This window comes from Myotis daubentonii, chromosome 5 (genome assembly GCF_963259705.1).
Source record: "Myotis daubentonii chromosome 5, mMyoDau2.1, whole genome shotgun sequence".
In the NCBI taxonomy this organism is placed as follows: Eukaryota; Metazoa; Chordata; class Mammalia; order Chiroptera; family Vespertilionidae; genus Myotis; species Myotis daubentonii.
This window is the reverse complement of record NC_081844.1, coordinates 37,019,503-37,036,000: the sequence shown is the minus strand read 5'-3', so window position 1 is coordinate 37,036,000 and position 16,498 is coordinate 37,019,503. Positions and strand designations below refer to the sequence as shown.

The 16,498-nt window shown below is 49.1% G+C and overlaps 1 protein-coding gene across 3 annotated transcripts in view; it reads right to left on the bottom strand.

The window, feature by feature from the left end:
- Window positions 1-304: 304 nt before the first annotated feature.
- MSRA (methionine sulfoxide reductase A) overlaps window positions 305-16,498 on the bottom strand; it is a 397,828-nt gene continuing 381,634 nt past the window's right edge. For all 3 annotated transcript variants that reach the window (XM_059697595.1, XM_059697594.1, XM_059697596.1), the window contains one exon: window positions 305-1,067. In XM_059697595.1, coding sequence (XP_059553578.1) covers window positions 903-1,067 — 165 coding nt within the window. In that variant the 3' untranslated portion in view covers window positions 305-902. The remainder of the gene's footprint in view (window positions 1,068-16,498) is intronic.

Genomic DNA, 16,498 nt, shown 5'->3' with positions numbered 1-16,498 from the left:
TCGCTTCTCAGAGTCCACAATTGTCTTATTTATTCATGTGGTTACGTGGTTACTGCTCAGGCCCCCACCTCTTCTTGTCTTGAGTATAAAGACTCTGAACTAGCATAGTCTCCAATGTGATAGTGGTATCATGTATGTGAAAACCATTTATTCTTACTAAAGTTGCAAGGAGCCAGAGGTGTACATGTTTTCTGAAAATTTCAATCTTATTTCCCATTTGGGGAAGAATGACTCAGGCCTTTATCTTACAATGCTTAGGAATATCCTACCCGAACAAGCAAAAGACAGATGAGACATCACTCAGTTTGTATTATTAGATTGTAGCCTTTATTAGAACAAGCAATTCTCATAGCTGTAAGCAGCGCATTAGAATTCATCAAGCTCACACCCATGTTCTCTGCCGCAGGAGGGCCGAGGAGAGAGAACGCGCCTTACACATGTGCAAGGCCAGAGAGCAAAGTATTTCAGGGAATGATTCGTTGAGGCTATAAATGTTTGCGAATTTTAAGGCACTGGAGGGCGCAGGGTGTGTGAGGGGCCTAGGCTCAGATGGAGGATTTCCAGCATGCCCCATCCGGCCCAACGTCTCCCCCTCCTTCCCTGGCTTCCATGGCAGGCACCACAGCAGGAAAAAAGTGAACAGAGTATTCATTATCCTCATTCAGACCCCAAATGATCCAAAGAATTTCACAGCTCTACTCCCACCACAGCTGATTAGGAGATAAATTACGTGTTAGCAACTTGGCATGGCGCTTCATGTAAATCACACCTCAATAAACCAGGTGTTTACCAAGCCCTCTTTGCTTCCTGTGTTTCTAAAAGCCAGTGATGTGAAGCACAGAACTGCCCAATTTGTCTGAAGCGTTTGCTGTGACTTCGAGGGCCAGCCACATGGGGAGATGTTACTTTTTAATGCCCAGCGGACAGGACACCCCGGTGCCCCCCAGGCCGCAGTAGCCGTCAGGGTTCTTGCTCAGGTACTGCTGGTGGTAATCCTCGGCGTAGTAGAACATCTGTCCCTCCCGCATGTCGGTCGTGATCGGGCCGTAGCCATTCTTTGACAGGACCTGTGGGGAGAAAGGCACCATCAGGACCTGATCCTGGGCAGAGATGGTCCCGAGACACAGGGAGGGACACACGGGCTGGGAGGAAGGCCGACACCGGTGGCTAGGGATGAGCAGTTGGTGCTTGTGGGCCTGGGCTTTGCCACTTCCCAGCTGAGTTATTCTGGGCAAACTATATCATTCTTGATTTCCCAGGGGAAACAGCAGGGGCGAGTGGCTCCCTGGCTGCCCTGGAAGAATGGGGGTCTCCGAGGGCACTCAGCAGGGCTGCAGGGGGGGATGAAGGGGCACCTGCAGAACAGGGCAGGGAGGGCTGCAGCACCACCCAGAGCTGCCCTCTGCCTCCAGCTCACGGCCCCTGCCACCTCACAGGACCCCCCACTCGCTCCCTGTGGTTCTAGGGAGCAGGGGCCTGGCCAGGATGCCCTGAGCAGCAGGAGGTCACTTGGGGTCCAGGCTTTGTGACTCCAGGCCAGGAAGCCTGGAGAGCGGGGTGAGGGGAGGACGTGGCCTGAGGGCCTGTGTGGGCTCATGACTGCCCCTGACCTAGTTGAAGGCCTGGTGGCACCGCTGCCAGGGGAAGAAACAGACACGTCAACACAAGTTGGGGGAGGAGAGCGGACCTATTTGGGGCAGGAGACGGATTAAGAAACAGACATTGTTCCCCATGGATCTTAGCTGTTTGCTTTCCCGCTTGGATTTCAGCTGTGCCCCAATTCTTCCTGCTCCCGGCTGCCTGCAGCATTTGAGCACAAGGCTACAGAGACCCGGCCCCAGCTTCTCGGATCCCATTCTGGACAGGGGTGCCAGGCGGGGCCTGGGGCTTGTGCTTCCATAAGGGGACTGACCCATCTCTGACTGTCCATCAGTCCTCACATCTGCAGAGTGTCGGGAATCCCATATTAAAACTCAGCGTGATTCCCTGCCACAGTTTTCCCCTGAGAACTTGCACCTTTCTCCGGAACCTCCTCCCAGCCCAGTGAGGACCTGACAAGCAGGCCGGATGGGGAGAGGCAGCATCCTCGCCACAGCCGGCAGCAGGACCCCACCGCTCAGGAGCAGCCAGGCTCCTTACAGGGGTTAGAAATAACAACGAGCAGCCATTCTGATTTCAGTTTTGACACTTTTTTGTAAACCAGCAATTATCAAGGGCTCGCCATATGCCGCACTCTGCACTGAGGCTTCACATGAGCCTCACAACCGCCATCTGAAGGAAGTTCTATTATCATCGTCTATCTTTAACAGTGTGTGTCAGATATGGGCATTCTCGGCTCACTGGCATCGCATCGGCTGGAAGCTTGGCAACTCCATGCCCCGGTTCTATTGCCACAGCACTCGGGTTTACATGCCACTTATGGGAGAGGCACTGGTGGGACCTGGCAGGCCAGGTCCAGGGAGAAGCCACTGCTCTCAGGGTGCGGCTGCGAGGATGGGCACAGGGACACCCAGACAGCACCTCAGACTGCCAGCTCCTCCTGAGAGCTGTCCACTCCCATGCTGACAGGTAGCGTCATCGGCAATCGTTTCTAGCGATTTCTGTAACTTCCTGATATCCTGACATCCTGGGGTGCCTTTCCCTTCACGCCAACGGCCCTTCTAATGATTCTAGAAGCACCAGCTTCCATTTTCAAAACCCATCTGCTCCAAAAACCTCACATGCTCTCTGCCTCCGTGACTGACCGCCGGCTAACTCAGCATTTGCTGCCTGTGTTGTTTTCTGGACGCAGAACGTCAGTGAGAATGAGGAGCTGGGATGGCCTAACTGTCCTGGTCAGAGTTAGAGTTGGGAAGGACCTCATTGTGATGGAAAATGGATCAGCGCCAATGTGTACAGTGGCAACACAGTCACTTAATTTATCACTAGTATTTGCACATGAAGAAATGCCACCGAAGGATGCCTTCGGGACAGGAGGTGGCTGTGGCAGGGAGGATCCTGGTGACGATGATAAGCACAAGGTCTGTGGGGTGTCCAGGCTGAGAGCTTGTGGGGAGAAAAGGATGCAAGGTTGGGACTTGGCATTCCTGGCCCAACTTCAGAGAACCAGGGACTGTTTAGGGCGGATTTAAAATCCTCTCTTATTTCTTGGAGCTGTACCCAAGTTCCAAATAAAAGGTTGGTTCCTGAGGATTTGGGATTTACAAGTGCAGTTCACACCTTCACTAGGTCTGCAACCCAGGGATACCCTCTGAGCTTGTGCACTCACACTGCTGCAGGCACAGCTATGGAGGTGCTCCCCTCTGAGTTCCTCCACTCACACTGCTGCAGGCACAGCCATGGAGGTGCTCCTCTCCCCTCTGAACTCCTCCACTCACACTGCTGCAGGCACAGCTATGGAGGTGCTCCCCTCTGAGTTCCTCCACTCACACTGCTGCAGGCACAGCTATGGAGGTGCTCCCCTCTGAACTCCTCCACTCACACTGCTGCAGGCACAGCCATGGAGGTGCTCCTCTCCCCTCTGAACTCCACTCACACTGCTGCAGGCACAGCCATGGGAGATGCTCCCCTCTGAACTCCTCCACTCACACTGCTGCAGGCACAGCCATGGAGGTGCTCCCCTCTACTCTGAGCTCCTCCACTCACACTGCTGCAGGCACAGCCATGGGAGATGCTCCCCTCTACTCTGAGCTCCTCCACTCACACTGCTGCAGGCACAGCCATGTGGAGTTGTGCCCCTCCAGCTCCTACCCCAGACTCTCGGCAAACACTGACATGAGTCTTCCATGACATTCTGCATGACATTAGATACTGACCTCAGAATTTCCCCCACTCTGGCTACACTGCTGAGATCCTCTAACCTCCACTGTCTCCATCATCCTCAGGGCCATGGCTGGCTCCCAGGTCTGCCCACCTCTCTGCTCACCTGCCTCACCAGGGCTCTGTCCTCCTTGGGGGTCACCTCCTCAGGCACTGCCCTCGGGATGAACTTCCCTTTCACAGACAGCAGTCCTCCCTGTACCAACAAGGACGGCCTTCCCAGAAGCTTCTCTACCTGAGACTGGCGCCTGTGGTCTGTGACGCTATTGCCAAAATTGCCAGGCTCCCTCCTCCTCCCCACATCAGCTCTCACTGAGCCCCCCCACCCCCCCCACCCCCACCCCCACAAGCCCAGAGGGTCAGCATTGCTTTGGGGAAAGCAATGGGAAGGGAGGCCTGAAGGCGGGGCCCAGGCAGTACCAGGTCTCTGCCACAAGATGGCAGACAATTCACTTTTATTTAAGAGGAAAACACCATCCACAGTGATGAAAATCCACAGAAACAGGGCTATGCTGCCCTCCTCCACCTCCCCTTCACCTGGGACATTCTGGACAGGCCTTGTCCATGTGGCAGACACAAGCTGGAGCCCCCAGGCCTGCAGTCCACACTGCAGTCCACCAACTCCAGGCTGAGGCCGCCACTCAGCACAGAGCTGTGGCTCTAAAACGGGGCAGGGGGACAAACATGCACCGAAGAAACCGGATATGAAAGAAGAGCAAGAAGGCAGAGGAAAAATCCCCCCTGGTCTCTATGTTCCCTTCTTCCCCGCAGCCTGGCATCTGTTTTCTCACTTGACAAGAGGAAGTCACTCCCCTCAGCCACCTCCCAGGACCTGTTGCTCAGACACACGCAGCGGGATGCAGCGCCAGGGACCCAGGGCCCCTTCCCGGCCCTTTCTGCTTATTTAGATCTTGTCTGTGATGGCCAGTTTTGCATTGTCCTCCCCTCCCCAGAGCCTGTCCTCCACCTCTCCAGGCTGGGTCCGTCCCCACACAGAGCCAGCCCCTCAAGCCCCTTCTCCGCCAGGCTCCTCAGCCAGGACAGCTCCAGGGGAAGAGCTGATCTGGGCCTAATGCCCCACCCCCACTCTTCTACCCTCCCCTTTTTATTGACGTCTTGATTGTGGCATACTTTTTCTTGCTGATGTTACAGGCTGTGCCACCTGGTTCAGATATCTCTGGAAGGTCACCTCATGGAATCAGTCATGCTTTTCTCACATACTTTACCTCACTCTGTCTTAGATAGGCCCAGGACGCCTCTTATGGCTTTTTTCTCTTATCATTTTCGCTCTGGAAGCAGGTTTTCTGTCTGTAAAATGGGCACAACACCCAGCTCACTGTGCTATTGTGAGAATCCAAGATAAAGCATAAAAAGTGCATAGCACCTGGCATACTGTAACTACACAACAGTACTGGCTCCCTTTCCCATCATGCCCCAGGTTGGAGGAAAGCTGGCCCATCCATCTCGCCCTCCTTATGTAAGCCTCCATCTACACCAGCCATGGCCCAGTATTCAGAATCTTCAGAAAGGACCACCAAGTCCAAAGCCATCATGACCACTGCCCATTGCCCATTCACTGGGTTCTGGAAACATGCAGGCATATCTAATTGGACGTTGTTAAGAGAGATGACTGCCCTAGCTGGTTTGGCTCACTGGATAGAGCGTCGGCCTGGGGACTGAAGGGTCCCAGGTTCGATTCCGGTCAAGGGCATGTACCTTGCTTGCAGGCACATCCCCAGTAGGGGGTCTACAGGAGGCAGCTGATCGATGCTTCTCTCTCATCGATGTTTCTAACTCTCTATCCCTCTCCCTTCCTCTCTGTAAAAAATCAATAAAATTATACAAAAAAAGAGAGACGACTAATTCAAGCACAGCGAAGCCCCACACCAGAGAAACGGCTGTGCTGCCAATGGGAAAGCCAGCAGGAGTGGGAGAAGGGATCCAAGTGCCAACTCATCAGATTCATGTGTTTTAAAGCCTCATTATGTCTAGGCCAGGCTAACCCCACCTCCTCCACCACTCAAGGAATTTTTAGCCTTATTTGATGTTGGGTTTTTAGATAATTATTCATAAAGTATAAATGTGTGTTTCATTTTATTTTAGGCTCACTTTTGAAAAATATTTTAACGGTGAGAAATGTGTTTCCATGAACTGAAATCCGAATTACGATTCAAACCACAGAAAATTGGGGTCTGACTTTTAAGAACTCCACCTGAAACTGTTGCCCAGGGGCCAACCAGGCCTGCCTTAGAGACAAAGGCTGTGGGGCAGGAAGCAGGAGGCAGATATTCTGTTGCTCACTGCGCCCTCTAGTGGCGGCAGCAGGGAGCATGTACCGGGCATAGCCCATTCCTTGGGTCCTCCTTTCCCTGTGGGAACTGAAAGACCCCTTCAGTTCCTCCCAGATCCAACGGCATGGAATTCCATGCTCTGTTTCTATCCTGAGCACACACACACATGCACACACACATGCACACACACACATACGCACATGCACACACCGTTGAAGCTTAATAAGCTCAGCCAAGGCCAGTGCCCAAGTCAGCAGTTTTATTCCACTGGCAGCTTCTGGCTGACCAGATTGCCATCAATCAGAACTTCTGGGAAAGGACATAAAATGACTGGCATGGCTTTTAAAGAAAACCACCAGACAGAAAAACACCATCTATTCTGAGCTGAGCTGAGGCTCATGTGAATCCAGTTCAGGACGGCCCAGAGCACCCACAAAACGGCAGGTGTGCAGGAAGCAGGTCTGCCCCGCCCACGATGAATTCTGGAACTACAGGAGCTCCAGGCTCGGAACCACAGGATCACCCCTATAAGTCATCAGGAACAGTGGGCACAGCAAGGGCAACAAATCAGGGCGAGCGGAAGAACAGTGCCCAAAGGGGGCCGTGGCCTCTATGGGGCCCAGTCGGAGGGGCACTGACCCTTCACAGCTTTGTGGGACGAAGGGAGGTAGAGTAGAAAAAGAGGTGACACAGTTAGATCAAATTGGATCCATTAACAGAACCTGCTAATGCAAATGGTGGCCTCTAAATGGAATGCTTTTGGCTTCTCGGGGCAGTGGCGTGGCCCTGCACTCTGCCCTTCCCAGATTCTGCAGCTTTCGTTACCCATTGCTCTGTGTCCCCCTCACCCTCGAGGTAAATCACAAGTGCCTTCGGACTGGCAAGGGTATTTTTCTTGGTTTGCAACACAGAATGATAGCTACAAGCAGAGAAGGGGGCAGGGGCAGGCAGTGTGGCCAGTAAAGATTTGGAGCTTCACCCTAGCTCCTCAGTGTGGACAATGGGCCGTCAGCTTGTCAGAAATGCAAAATGGGGCCACTCTCCAAACCTGTTGAATCAGAATCTATTTTTTTTACAATCATCTCCAGGCAATCCAAGTGCATGTTAGAATTTGAGAAGCTCTGCCCCAGGCAACCAATGTGGTAGATGGCCTTAGTGGTCACCAGCATCCCCTGCCCTCCCCCCAGAGGTCAGGTTGCATGGCTGGAAGGTGCCATTGCCCATTTGCTCTGGCTTCACAGTGCTTCCTGCACCCATGAGATACTAATGTCAATCACACACTCAAGGGCTGCTGCTTTCTCTGGATTTGATCTTTCCTTTGAGGACTGTGGTTCTGAAAAAGAATTCCAATGACGTTCCCTATATGAGTTTTCTTTTCATGGCTTTCATTTTTATAGAAAATCAATCTCTCTCTCTCTCTCTCTCTCTCTCTCTCTCTCTCTCTCGAGCTATGTATATAGCTCTAAGGGTGATAATTGCTTTTTCATATCTGTAATCAATTAACTTATTTTTCATATCTGAAGTAAAAAACCATCAGCTGTTTTTGTTATATCCTTCGCATTTAGTATACAAAGGAACCTACTTGTCACTTTCCAGAGGAAGCCAAGGACACTGGCGTTCACCTTGGGGATGAAATGCAGATTACATAAAGAGGAAAGCTCCTTCATTCTGAAAGGTTCAATAGAAAGGGACTTAAAGCAAAATGCCAGCGGCTTCAGTTTAGTGCACTGAATTCTGCGAGGAAAAGGAACTTTTCTGAATGCCACCATTTCTCCTTCATGCCCAAGTCTCAGGGATTCATCCGGATTTGAACTGCAGACAGAGTGGCCATCGGTCGTGACCTGCCCGGACTAGGGGGCTGCTCAGGATGCGGCACTGTCAGTGCTAAAACTGGGGTGGTCTGGGGTCCACTGGGACGGTCCTCACTGCAACTGAGGAGCAGGCAGACATCCATGTCCATCACTGGGCAGTTTTCTACCATCTGGGCCTCAGTTTCCTCAACTGTAAAATGAGAAGTTAAGCTAGGGGCTCGCCCTCCTGTTAAACATGTTCTTTCCTTTGAGCCTTGAGTTCCAGAGCCTTTTCTAAATTGTGCTCCCCCCCCCCCCAGATAACTGTTTTATTGGATTTTATTTATCACACTATAAAGAAACAAATACCACTATTTCCTTCCATTTCTGTCCTTCAGGCTGAATAATCTCAATGAACTTACCTCCTCTTCCTCATTTTTCTTCTGAAAACAGCCCAATTAGTGATTGGTTTGTGTGTTTTTGTTCTACTTAGTCCAGAATTTCTATTCTGTTCTTTTTTTAAAAGTAATGTCTATCTTTTTATTGATACACTTTATTTGGTGAGACACTGTTCTCGCTTTTTCTTTAATTCTTTAGACATGGTTCCCTTTAGTTCTTCCAGCATAATAGCTTATATCAGTTTATAACAGCTGATTTAAAGTCTTTGTCGCCAAAACCGGTTTGGCTCAGTGGATAGAGCGTCGGCTTGCGGACTGAAAGGTCCCAGTTCGATTCCGGTCAAGGGCATGTACCTGGGTTGCGGGCACATCCCCAGTAGGAGATGTGCAGGAGGCAGCTGATCGATGTTTCTCTCTCATCGATGTTTCTAACTCTCTATCTCTCTCCCTTCCTCTCTGTAAAATATCAATAAAATATATTTAAAAATAAATAAATAAATAAATAAAGTCTTTGTCTAGTAAGCTGTACTTCCATGTTTGTCTCATAATATTTTTCTTGAAAACTGGACATTTAAAATTATATGATGTAAATCTGAAAATCGGTTTGTTATTGCTGCTGCTGCTGTTCACTGGTTAGTGACTTTTAGGCTAATTCTGTAAAGTTTGTTTTCCCTTTTACATGTGGACACTAACATCTCCACACGGTTAGCAAATAGGCAGGGTTCCTTACATACGGTGAAGCAATGTCTCCCACCTTCTAGCTCTGTGTGAACGTTGGAGCAAACATAGAGCCTTATGGCTACAGGAGCTTTTAGCTCTGCCTAATCTTTTTCTCTTTGCCTGCGCAGGGCCTCAAAGTCAGCTAGAGGTGAGATATTAGGGCCTTCTCGGGTGAATACACAGCACAGTTTGGATGTCCATTCATCAACTGAAGGACATCAGGGTTGTTTCCAGTTTGGGGCTATTATGAATAAAGCTGCTATAAATATTCCGGTATAGGTTTTTGTGTGCACATAAATCTTCATTCTCTTAGGTAAACATTTAGGAGTTGGACTGCTGGGTCACATGGCAAATGCATATTCAATCTGATGAGACATTTCCAAATGGTTTCCCAAACTGGTGTACCATTTTACATTCCCACTAGCACTGTTTGCCCTGCATCCTTGTCAGCACTTATTATTTTTAATTTAGCCATTGTAACTGGTGTGTGGTAACTGTCTTTCAACGTGGTTGTAATTTGCATTTTCCTAATGACAGATACTGCTATGCATCTTCTAATGTTCTTATTTCACTTCTGTATATCTTCTTTGGTGACATCTCTGTTCAAATCTTTTACCTATCTTTAAATTAATTTGCTGTTATTGTTGAGTTTTGACAATTCTTTATAATTTTGACAATAATTTTGAATGCATAACCTCTGCAGAGAGACACTGATATTGAGTATCTTGGCTTTATCTCTATAACATAATGCTTTCTATTTTATGTTGAATGCAATATCTATCTATCTATCTATCTATCTATCTATATTCACATTCATACACATAAACACATATGACCCCTTAAGCAATTTTCTTTTTCAATTTAGTTCAAGAAACACTAATGTGTCCCTTTAAGGCATGGTGGAAGGTACCAGGGAACCAGAATTGAATAACACATTGCCCGTGCAATTGAGGAACTTTCCCTTTTAAGAAATGTGGTTTTAAATTGGATTAAATTAAGAAATACACAAGAATGACTGTATGTAACACATCAGCTTTTTGTACATAAAATTATTTGTTCAAGCAATGGTTGAAACATGTTCATTATGACTTTGTAAGGCCCATTAATTATCATAAGTAAATCCTTTCTTCATTCATAAAAATATTCCTCAATGCAACCTAAAGCAACATATATTCTGAAAGAAGGCAGTTTGCATTAAAAGATTCTGCTGCAATTTTAAATGGATACGCCTGTGCCTGAGCCCATGCAAAGTGATGAAAGACAAGTCCTGTTCTCTTCAAACACAAAGTACAACCACTCTGAACACATCTGAGCACACACCTTCTCCCCGCCGAGCGGCAGTGTCTACACAACAGCTCAGCAAAGTCTCACTGAACCGCCCTGTGACCATCTATCCTCACAACTGCGGGAAGAATCTTCTGAACAGAGAAGCTTAAAAAGCAATGGCAATTTCTTAAAATCCTCTTACACTGAATTTTAAAAATGAGACTGAGCAACTTTATTATTTTTTTATCCACTGATTAAGACAATAAAAGTTGTGCTCATTTCAATATTAAGAAATTAAAAGCTCCCTTGAGACGTTCTCTGCCCTGGAGTAGGTCACATCTGTCACCTGCAAACAGGCCGGCCAGCTTGCAAGCAGAAATTCTCCCTAGGGCTGAAATATGGATAACCTCACACTGTCTTGTCTAGGGCTGAGAATTAAATGATTGGGATTTTTTTTTTCATCAGAGGAAACTAAAAATAGGACTATAAAATAAAATATAAGCTCTATGAGAAAATTCCTTTAAGATATGTTTTGCTTTAATGCTTTAGCTTCCAGCCTCACATGGTAGAGGATATAAAATGACGTGAAAGAAAGAAAGAAAGAAAGAAAGAAAGAAAGAAAGAAAGAAAGAAAGAAAGAAAGAAAGAAAGAAAGGAAGCTTTTGTCCCTTTACGCTGAGCTCTGTAATGGCACAGTGTGCGTCAGTGGGGGACGCCCGCAAGGCTGTTTCCCTGAGGCACTGTCAGCGTGCTGTCCAGAAGCTGCAGGTGACTGGCACGCTGCTTCCTGGTTTCGGGCAGCACCATCTCAACTTCTAAGAGGCAACGTTGTTGGACTTTGGCTTTTCTAATTGCTAATAAGTTAACAAAGGGAAAAGTAAAACCCGAGTGGAGATAAGGTGGAGGGGTCTGGATTAACGAAGTCTCTATTCAGGCTGTTTAAGCTTCTTAGCAATGAAGTACAGTCAGGATTTTTTTCTAGAGAGTAAAGGAAGGGAGGGAGGGAAGATGGGAGGGGAAAATGGGAAAATGAAAAAGAATCAAAAATGGGCTATGGGTGCTCTTTGCCAAGGCATAATTTTAATTTTCTTCAAGGCTCAGAACCAGCGGGAGGACTGGAACTCCCTCAAGAGAGGCTGGCAAGAACATCAGATAATTATACGACTTAAACTTGGTAAAGCAATGTAATTGGTGTGGCTACCAGTTGAGGTGATGTAAGTCCATGTTAACTGGAGTTAAGACAAAGGCACTTTATATTTAAAGGAGCATTTTGTATCTCTAAGTATCAAAACTTCCTCAGAAGGCCTCCAGGGGCCCTCAAGTAAATCATGTCTGCACAGATGGACGTGACAAGAGGAGTCTAAGTTCTACCCTTGGTTCTACCAAACCATGTGACCTTGAGGCTGGGCCTTCTCGTCTGCAAAATGGGGATAGGAGACTGACCTCCCAGCACTGTTTTAAGGAATAGATGAGATTACACATTCAAGATAGTATGTTCCATTTCAGTCGCACAACTCACCCTGTGTTACTGTTTCTGAAGATGTTATGACTCTTGGACCCCTTGGAATGTCACACTACGGGACTTGAGGTGGCAGGGATTGTGCCCAGAGAAGTGGGAAGACCAGAGCCTCACTAACTGAACCCTTGTGTCGCCCTTTCTTGTTTTCCCTCAGCACAACCCACGTTCACATGTCATGCAGAGCTTGGGTACTATGAAGACACAGCCTGTGGAGCAGACGTCCCACACCAGAGCGCTGGTGCCCCGTGGCCACGCTCTCCGCCCACTCCAGTACTGAATGTCACAAGCTGCACAGCGGGGATGGGACTGGCATGCCATTGAGGAGAATCTGGACACAGGTCTCGGAGGATAGCCTTTGTTGCTTTGATTTTTTTTTTTTATGAAGAAATATCTTGATCAACGTCTATTAAGACCTCAGTGAAAATCTCTGTCTCTGTAAGGCCAGGAACAGGACGTGCACATCGGGGAGGGGTGGGGATGGAGAGGAGCGAGGAGGTGCTGCTGACAATTTCCCTGAGTGCTCACTCTGGGCCAGGCCCGTCCTGGATGCGTTACTCCTAACAGCCCCCCTGATGAAAGACCCACTGTGATCCCCGTTTCTGTAAGGAGGACACTCGGCACAGAGAAGAGTGGAGCCAGGACTTGAACCCAGGCAGTCCAACTCTGGGGCCCGTTCTTAATGAAAAAGTACTTTAGTCCACTGTGTGACAATACACCGGGCCGATGGCAGAATGTTTACTCACATGACCCACTTTCCATATGATGAAAGAGACTAACACATCTGAAAACCTGGATGTTTAAATTACATATCCCCTTTGAGTATCACTATAAAGATGCAAAATAAGGCCGGTCCAAGGACATGATCCTAAGAACCTTGATTTTTTTACACCCCCCGCCCCCCGAGATGTGGCCATTTATCTCTGGCTTTTGTTCCTGTCAGTAAGCTAGGTCCCTGTCGGTGACCACACAGATCTTCTGCTGTGCTCCTGATCTCGTGATGACCCTTGAACCAAAATGAGAATTTGGTGTAAAAGATTGTCAGCCTATCCACTGCTTCTTACTGAAAGTCTAAGAAGTTCATGTCCATTGGTTCTTCTTTGCATCCTATTAATCCACTCAGAGAATCTCTGCATTGCCAGAGTAGCTTAACACGTTACGCGCCCAGTCAGTCATCGGTGACTGACACTACACTTTCCGTCCGGAAGACAAAACAGGCTGGGCGCTTAACGGGTTAAAGATTTAAGTGGTCCTGGACGAAACTCTCAGAATTGATATCTGATCAGGATTCCGAATGCTATCATCATAGGATGCAGAACAGGCGTTCAAATATAAATATAGTGATCATGAAAATGCAAGCAAGATGCCAGGTATTGTGTTGTTCAGACCAATGATGACTCAGATTCTATTTTCTGGGATCCAGACCCTTCTCTCTACCTGCTTACTGAAACCTGCCACTCATCCCTCGCCCCACAAGCTTCGGCCTTGGCACATCCAAAATTGGAGCCATTCTTCTTCTTCTCTTCCCAAAGCTATTCATCTTCTCCTGTCCCCTTTCTGGAACACGACATCATCAGCCACGTCCCCCAAGCCATATATCTCATTGCTATTGTCAACTCGCTCCTGTCTGATGTCTTGTAACAATTTATGTTTACCAAGCAAATCGTGACACTGCATCCTGAATGGTGCAAGAACCCGCCCCACCCGCACTGACACTTCCCAGCATCAGCCACCATGGACCTTGCCTGGCTGTTGCCATGGCCCTCCATCCGGTCTTGCTGACTCATTTCATGACCCTAAACTCTGACCCTGATCCTGACCATGGACCAAGGGGGACCTGATGAAAGGTTGACAGTGAAAGCAAGGGTATGTTACATCCACCTCTACACTGTGAAATATATGCCTTGTTTATCACATTCACAAATGACACAAAGCAAATGTCACATCTGACAAGGCGAGACTCGAGGCCGTTCTCAGCATGAGTCTCACCTTGGTTCCTTGAACTGGATATATTTCAAGGAGTTCTCGCTAGCCACAAAAGTAGATCCAACAACAAGATGTTTCAAAGAGATAAAGAAACCTCTGCACACTTCAAAGAATCAAAGGAACTAGCACAGAGCAGGGAGACACAGGTCACATGTGAAAAAATAACACATTTTTTGTGTGTTAGGGCGTAGGCTGCCAGCTTAATTGATGCCAAGAGGGAAAGCGGATACCAAGCAGTGCATGGTGGCAGCGTGGAGGGGGTAACGTCAGCGGGCCCTAGGCTTCGCTGCCCATTCTGCTGACTGACATTCCTGAGGTAGTCCTAGCCTGCTTGCTCTTGCGCATCCCCTTCCACCTCCTCTCCCCTTCTGGGTCAGGATACTCCACTTACCTGAATGACCTTGGCCAAGTCACTTAGCCTTTATGTACTTCAACTTCCTCATCTCTAAAATTAAAATGACAATATTACCTTGTAGAGGCATTTGTTCAAAGTTTAAAAGGCAATTATTAAAAGACTATTATTCTTATTTTCCAGATGCCTAACAGAGGCTCAGAGAAATTAGGTAACTTTCCCAAGGTCACACAGCTACCAAGTTGCTATGGTATTGGATGCCATACCTGGCCCACCAGCTAGATGTTCTCTCAGCCTCCCTGGCTGAGTGCATACATCCCCTCTCTCTCCTACCCAGCACAAGTGGATGAATCTGGATTCCAGTTCCATCCTGGCCCACAGGCACCAGGCTGTGCCTGACACTCTACAAAGAATCAGACACAGTGAAAATCATTACTCTTTCTCCTCCATACTGGGAAAGAGCAGGAAGCATGATACTAAGTTCCTATTGTCGTGTTCTGAGCCTATTCAGTTCAATAGAAACTCGAACACTGCAGAGAAGCTTACCCATGGCACTCAGTACACAGCCCTCTCTGTCCCTCACGATCCAACATGTGTGTATGTGAGCATGTGCGTGCATGTGTGTGTGTGCGCGAGCATGTGTGGGTGTGCGTGTACAAACATGTGCATGTGCATGTGTGTGAGCATGTATGTGTGCGTGTGCCTGTGGGCATTTCCCTTCTGAACTCCGCCACTCCACCCCATTCACATCATTTACTCCAGTGCTTTCCTTATTCACCACCAGGCACTAAAGTCTGGTCTAAAATAGTGATGGTTTTGGATCCTTAAGGTGTCCAAGTTCCAGGGAAAGAAAAGTGACAGCTGAGGAGTCAGGGTAAAAAGAAGAAAAATGCAGGGCGTGGAACACACATTTTATTCTCTCTTTTTAAGAATCTGGCACAAAAAGCTCACCTCCTTCCTGCCAGGGATGGAACAGGAGTGACTTGGCAGCAGTCTCGAGCCAGATGTCACCTCATCTGGTTGCCTTGGCTGCTTAGTTGTTTGGAATGAGCAGCCCAAACACAGCGCAGGCGGGGCTCCTGCGAGGCTGTGGGCCGAGCTGGGTGGCAGCCCCAGCAATGCCCGGATCCTCAGAGGGTGGGGGAACTGCCAGGGAAGGAGCAACTCTGCTCAGGGCAGGGGTCCTCTGGAGGGCACACCGGCTGCCTCCCAGGAATGAGCTTTGAGATCTCACTCGCCCTGGCACTGGACACAGCCATGTCTTGCTATTTTCTGAAGACAAGCTCCCAGTGTATCTGGGATCCAGTCCACAGTGAAGCAGCCCCTGCTCCCATGGTCTCTTCATCCAACGTTTGCAGGGCTGCACTCGGGAAACAGATGGAGGCACAGAGTGCAGTGCAACCTCCGCCTCTGGCGGCCTGTGACCTTGGCCATGCAGCTTGGCCTTCAGGCCCTCTGTCTCTAGGCTGAGCCCAAGCAGTCATGGGGCACCTGGGGAACAGCCACGTTCCCGGGCAAACCGGCGAGGAGATGCGCGGTCTTAGAATGGAGGAGTCAGAAAGCTGTGCCTGGGAGCAGGCACGTGCTCCATTCGTGTCTTGTGGCCAAATAAATGCTGAAGGGTCCCAGACTGAGGGGGTGGCCCTGAGGACCAAGGGTGTCCTCTGGAATGAGCCCCCAGCGTCACCTGAAACCCCAGGCAGGCGCCTGTAGAACAAAGCCGAGAGCTCAGGCGTGTTCGCATGCACATCAATGTGTGCGATGGGAGGGTGGCGTGTGGTACAACCTGCCAACAGGCCCATTTTGGTCACCATCTGCCGTGAAGAGCCCGAGCACCTGTCGCAAACAGCTGCTGATGGCAGAGCGTAGGTGAGGGAGGCGAGGCAGCCCTGCCCCGGGTGGCCTTTCAGGGCGCATAGGGCCTGTCCCCACAGGAATGCCAGCTGTTCACTTGGAAGCCCGTCCCACTTAGGAGGGGGTGTGACAAAATCCTGGCCATTCCGCGACTTCCGCAAATGAAGTGTGTGTGTGTGTGTTTGGTGGGGGGAGGGGCTCCGCACTGCCCTTGCCTCTGGGACCAGGGATGACGGTCACCTGCCACAGGAGCTGGGGAGAAACTCATTCAGATTCCCAGCTGGGAAGAGAAAAATGCCAGGGCAGCTGCTCCCTGGAGGTCCGAGCCCAGACTCTCCCAAGGTGAGATCCTGGCCTCACTGCCTGCGGAGGAACAATAGTGACTCCGCGTCCTGGGCCCTACTGGGAACAAGACATCATATCGTGTCACTGGGTGAGGTGACGCCTTGAATGAGCATCAGAGGGTGACATGGCTCAGGGCTGGGTCCACTGAAGGATTTTTGTTT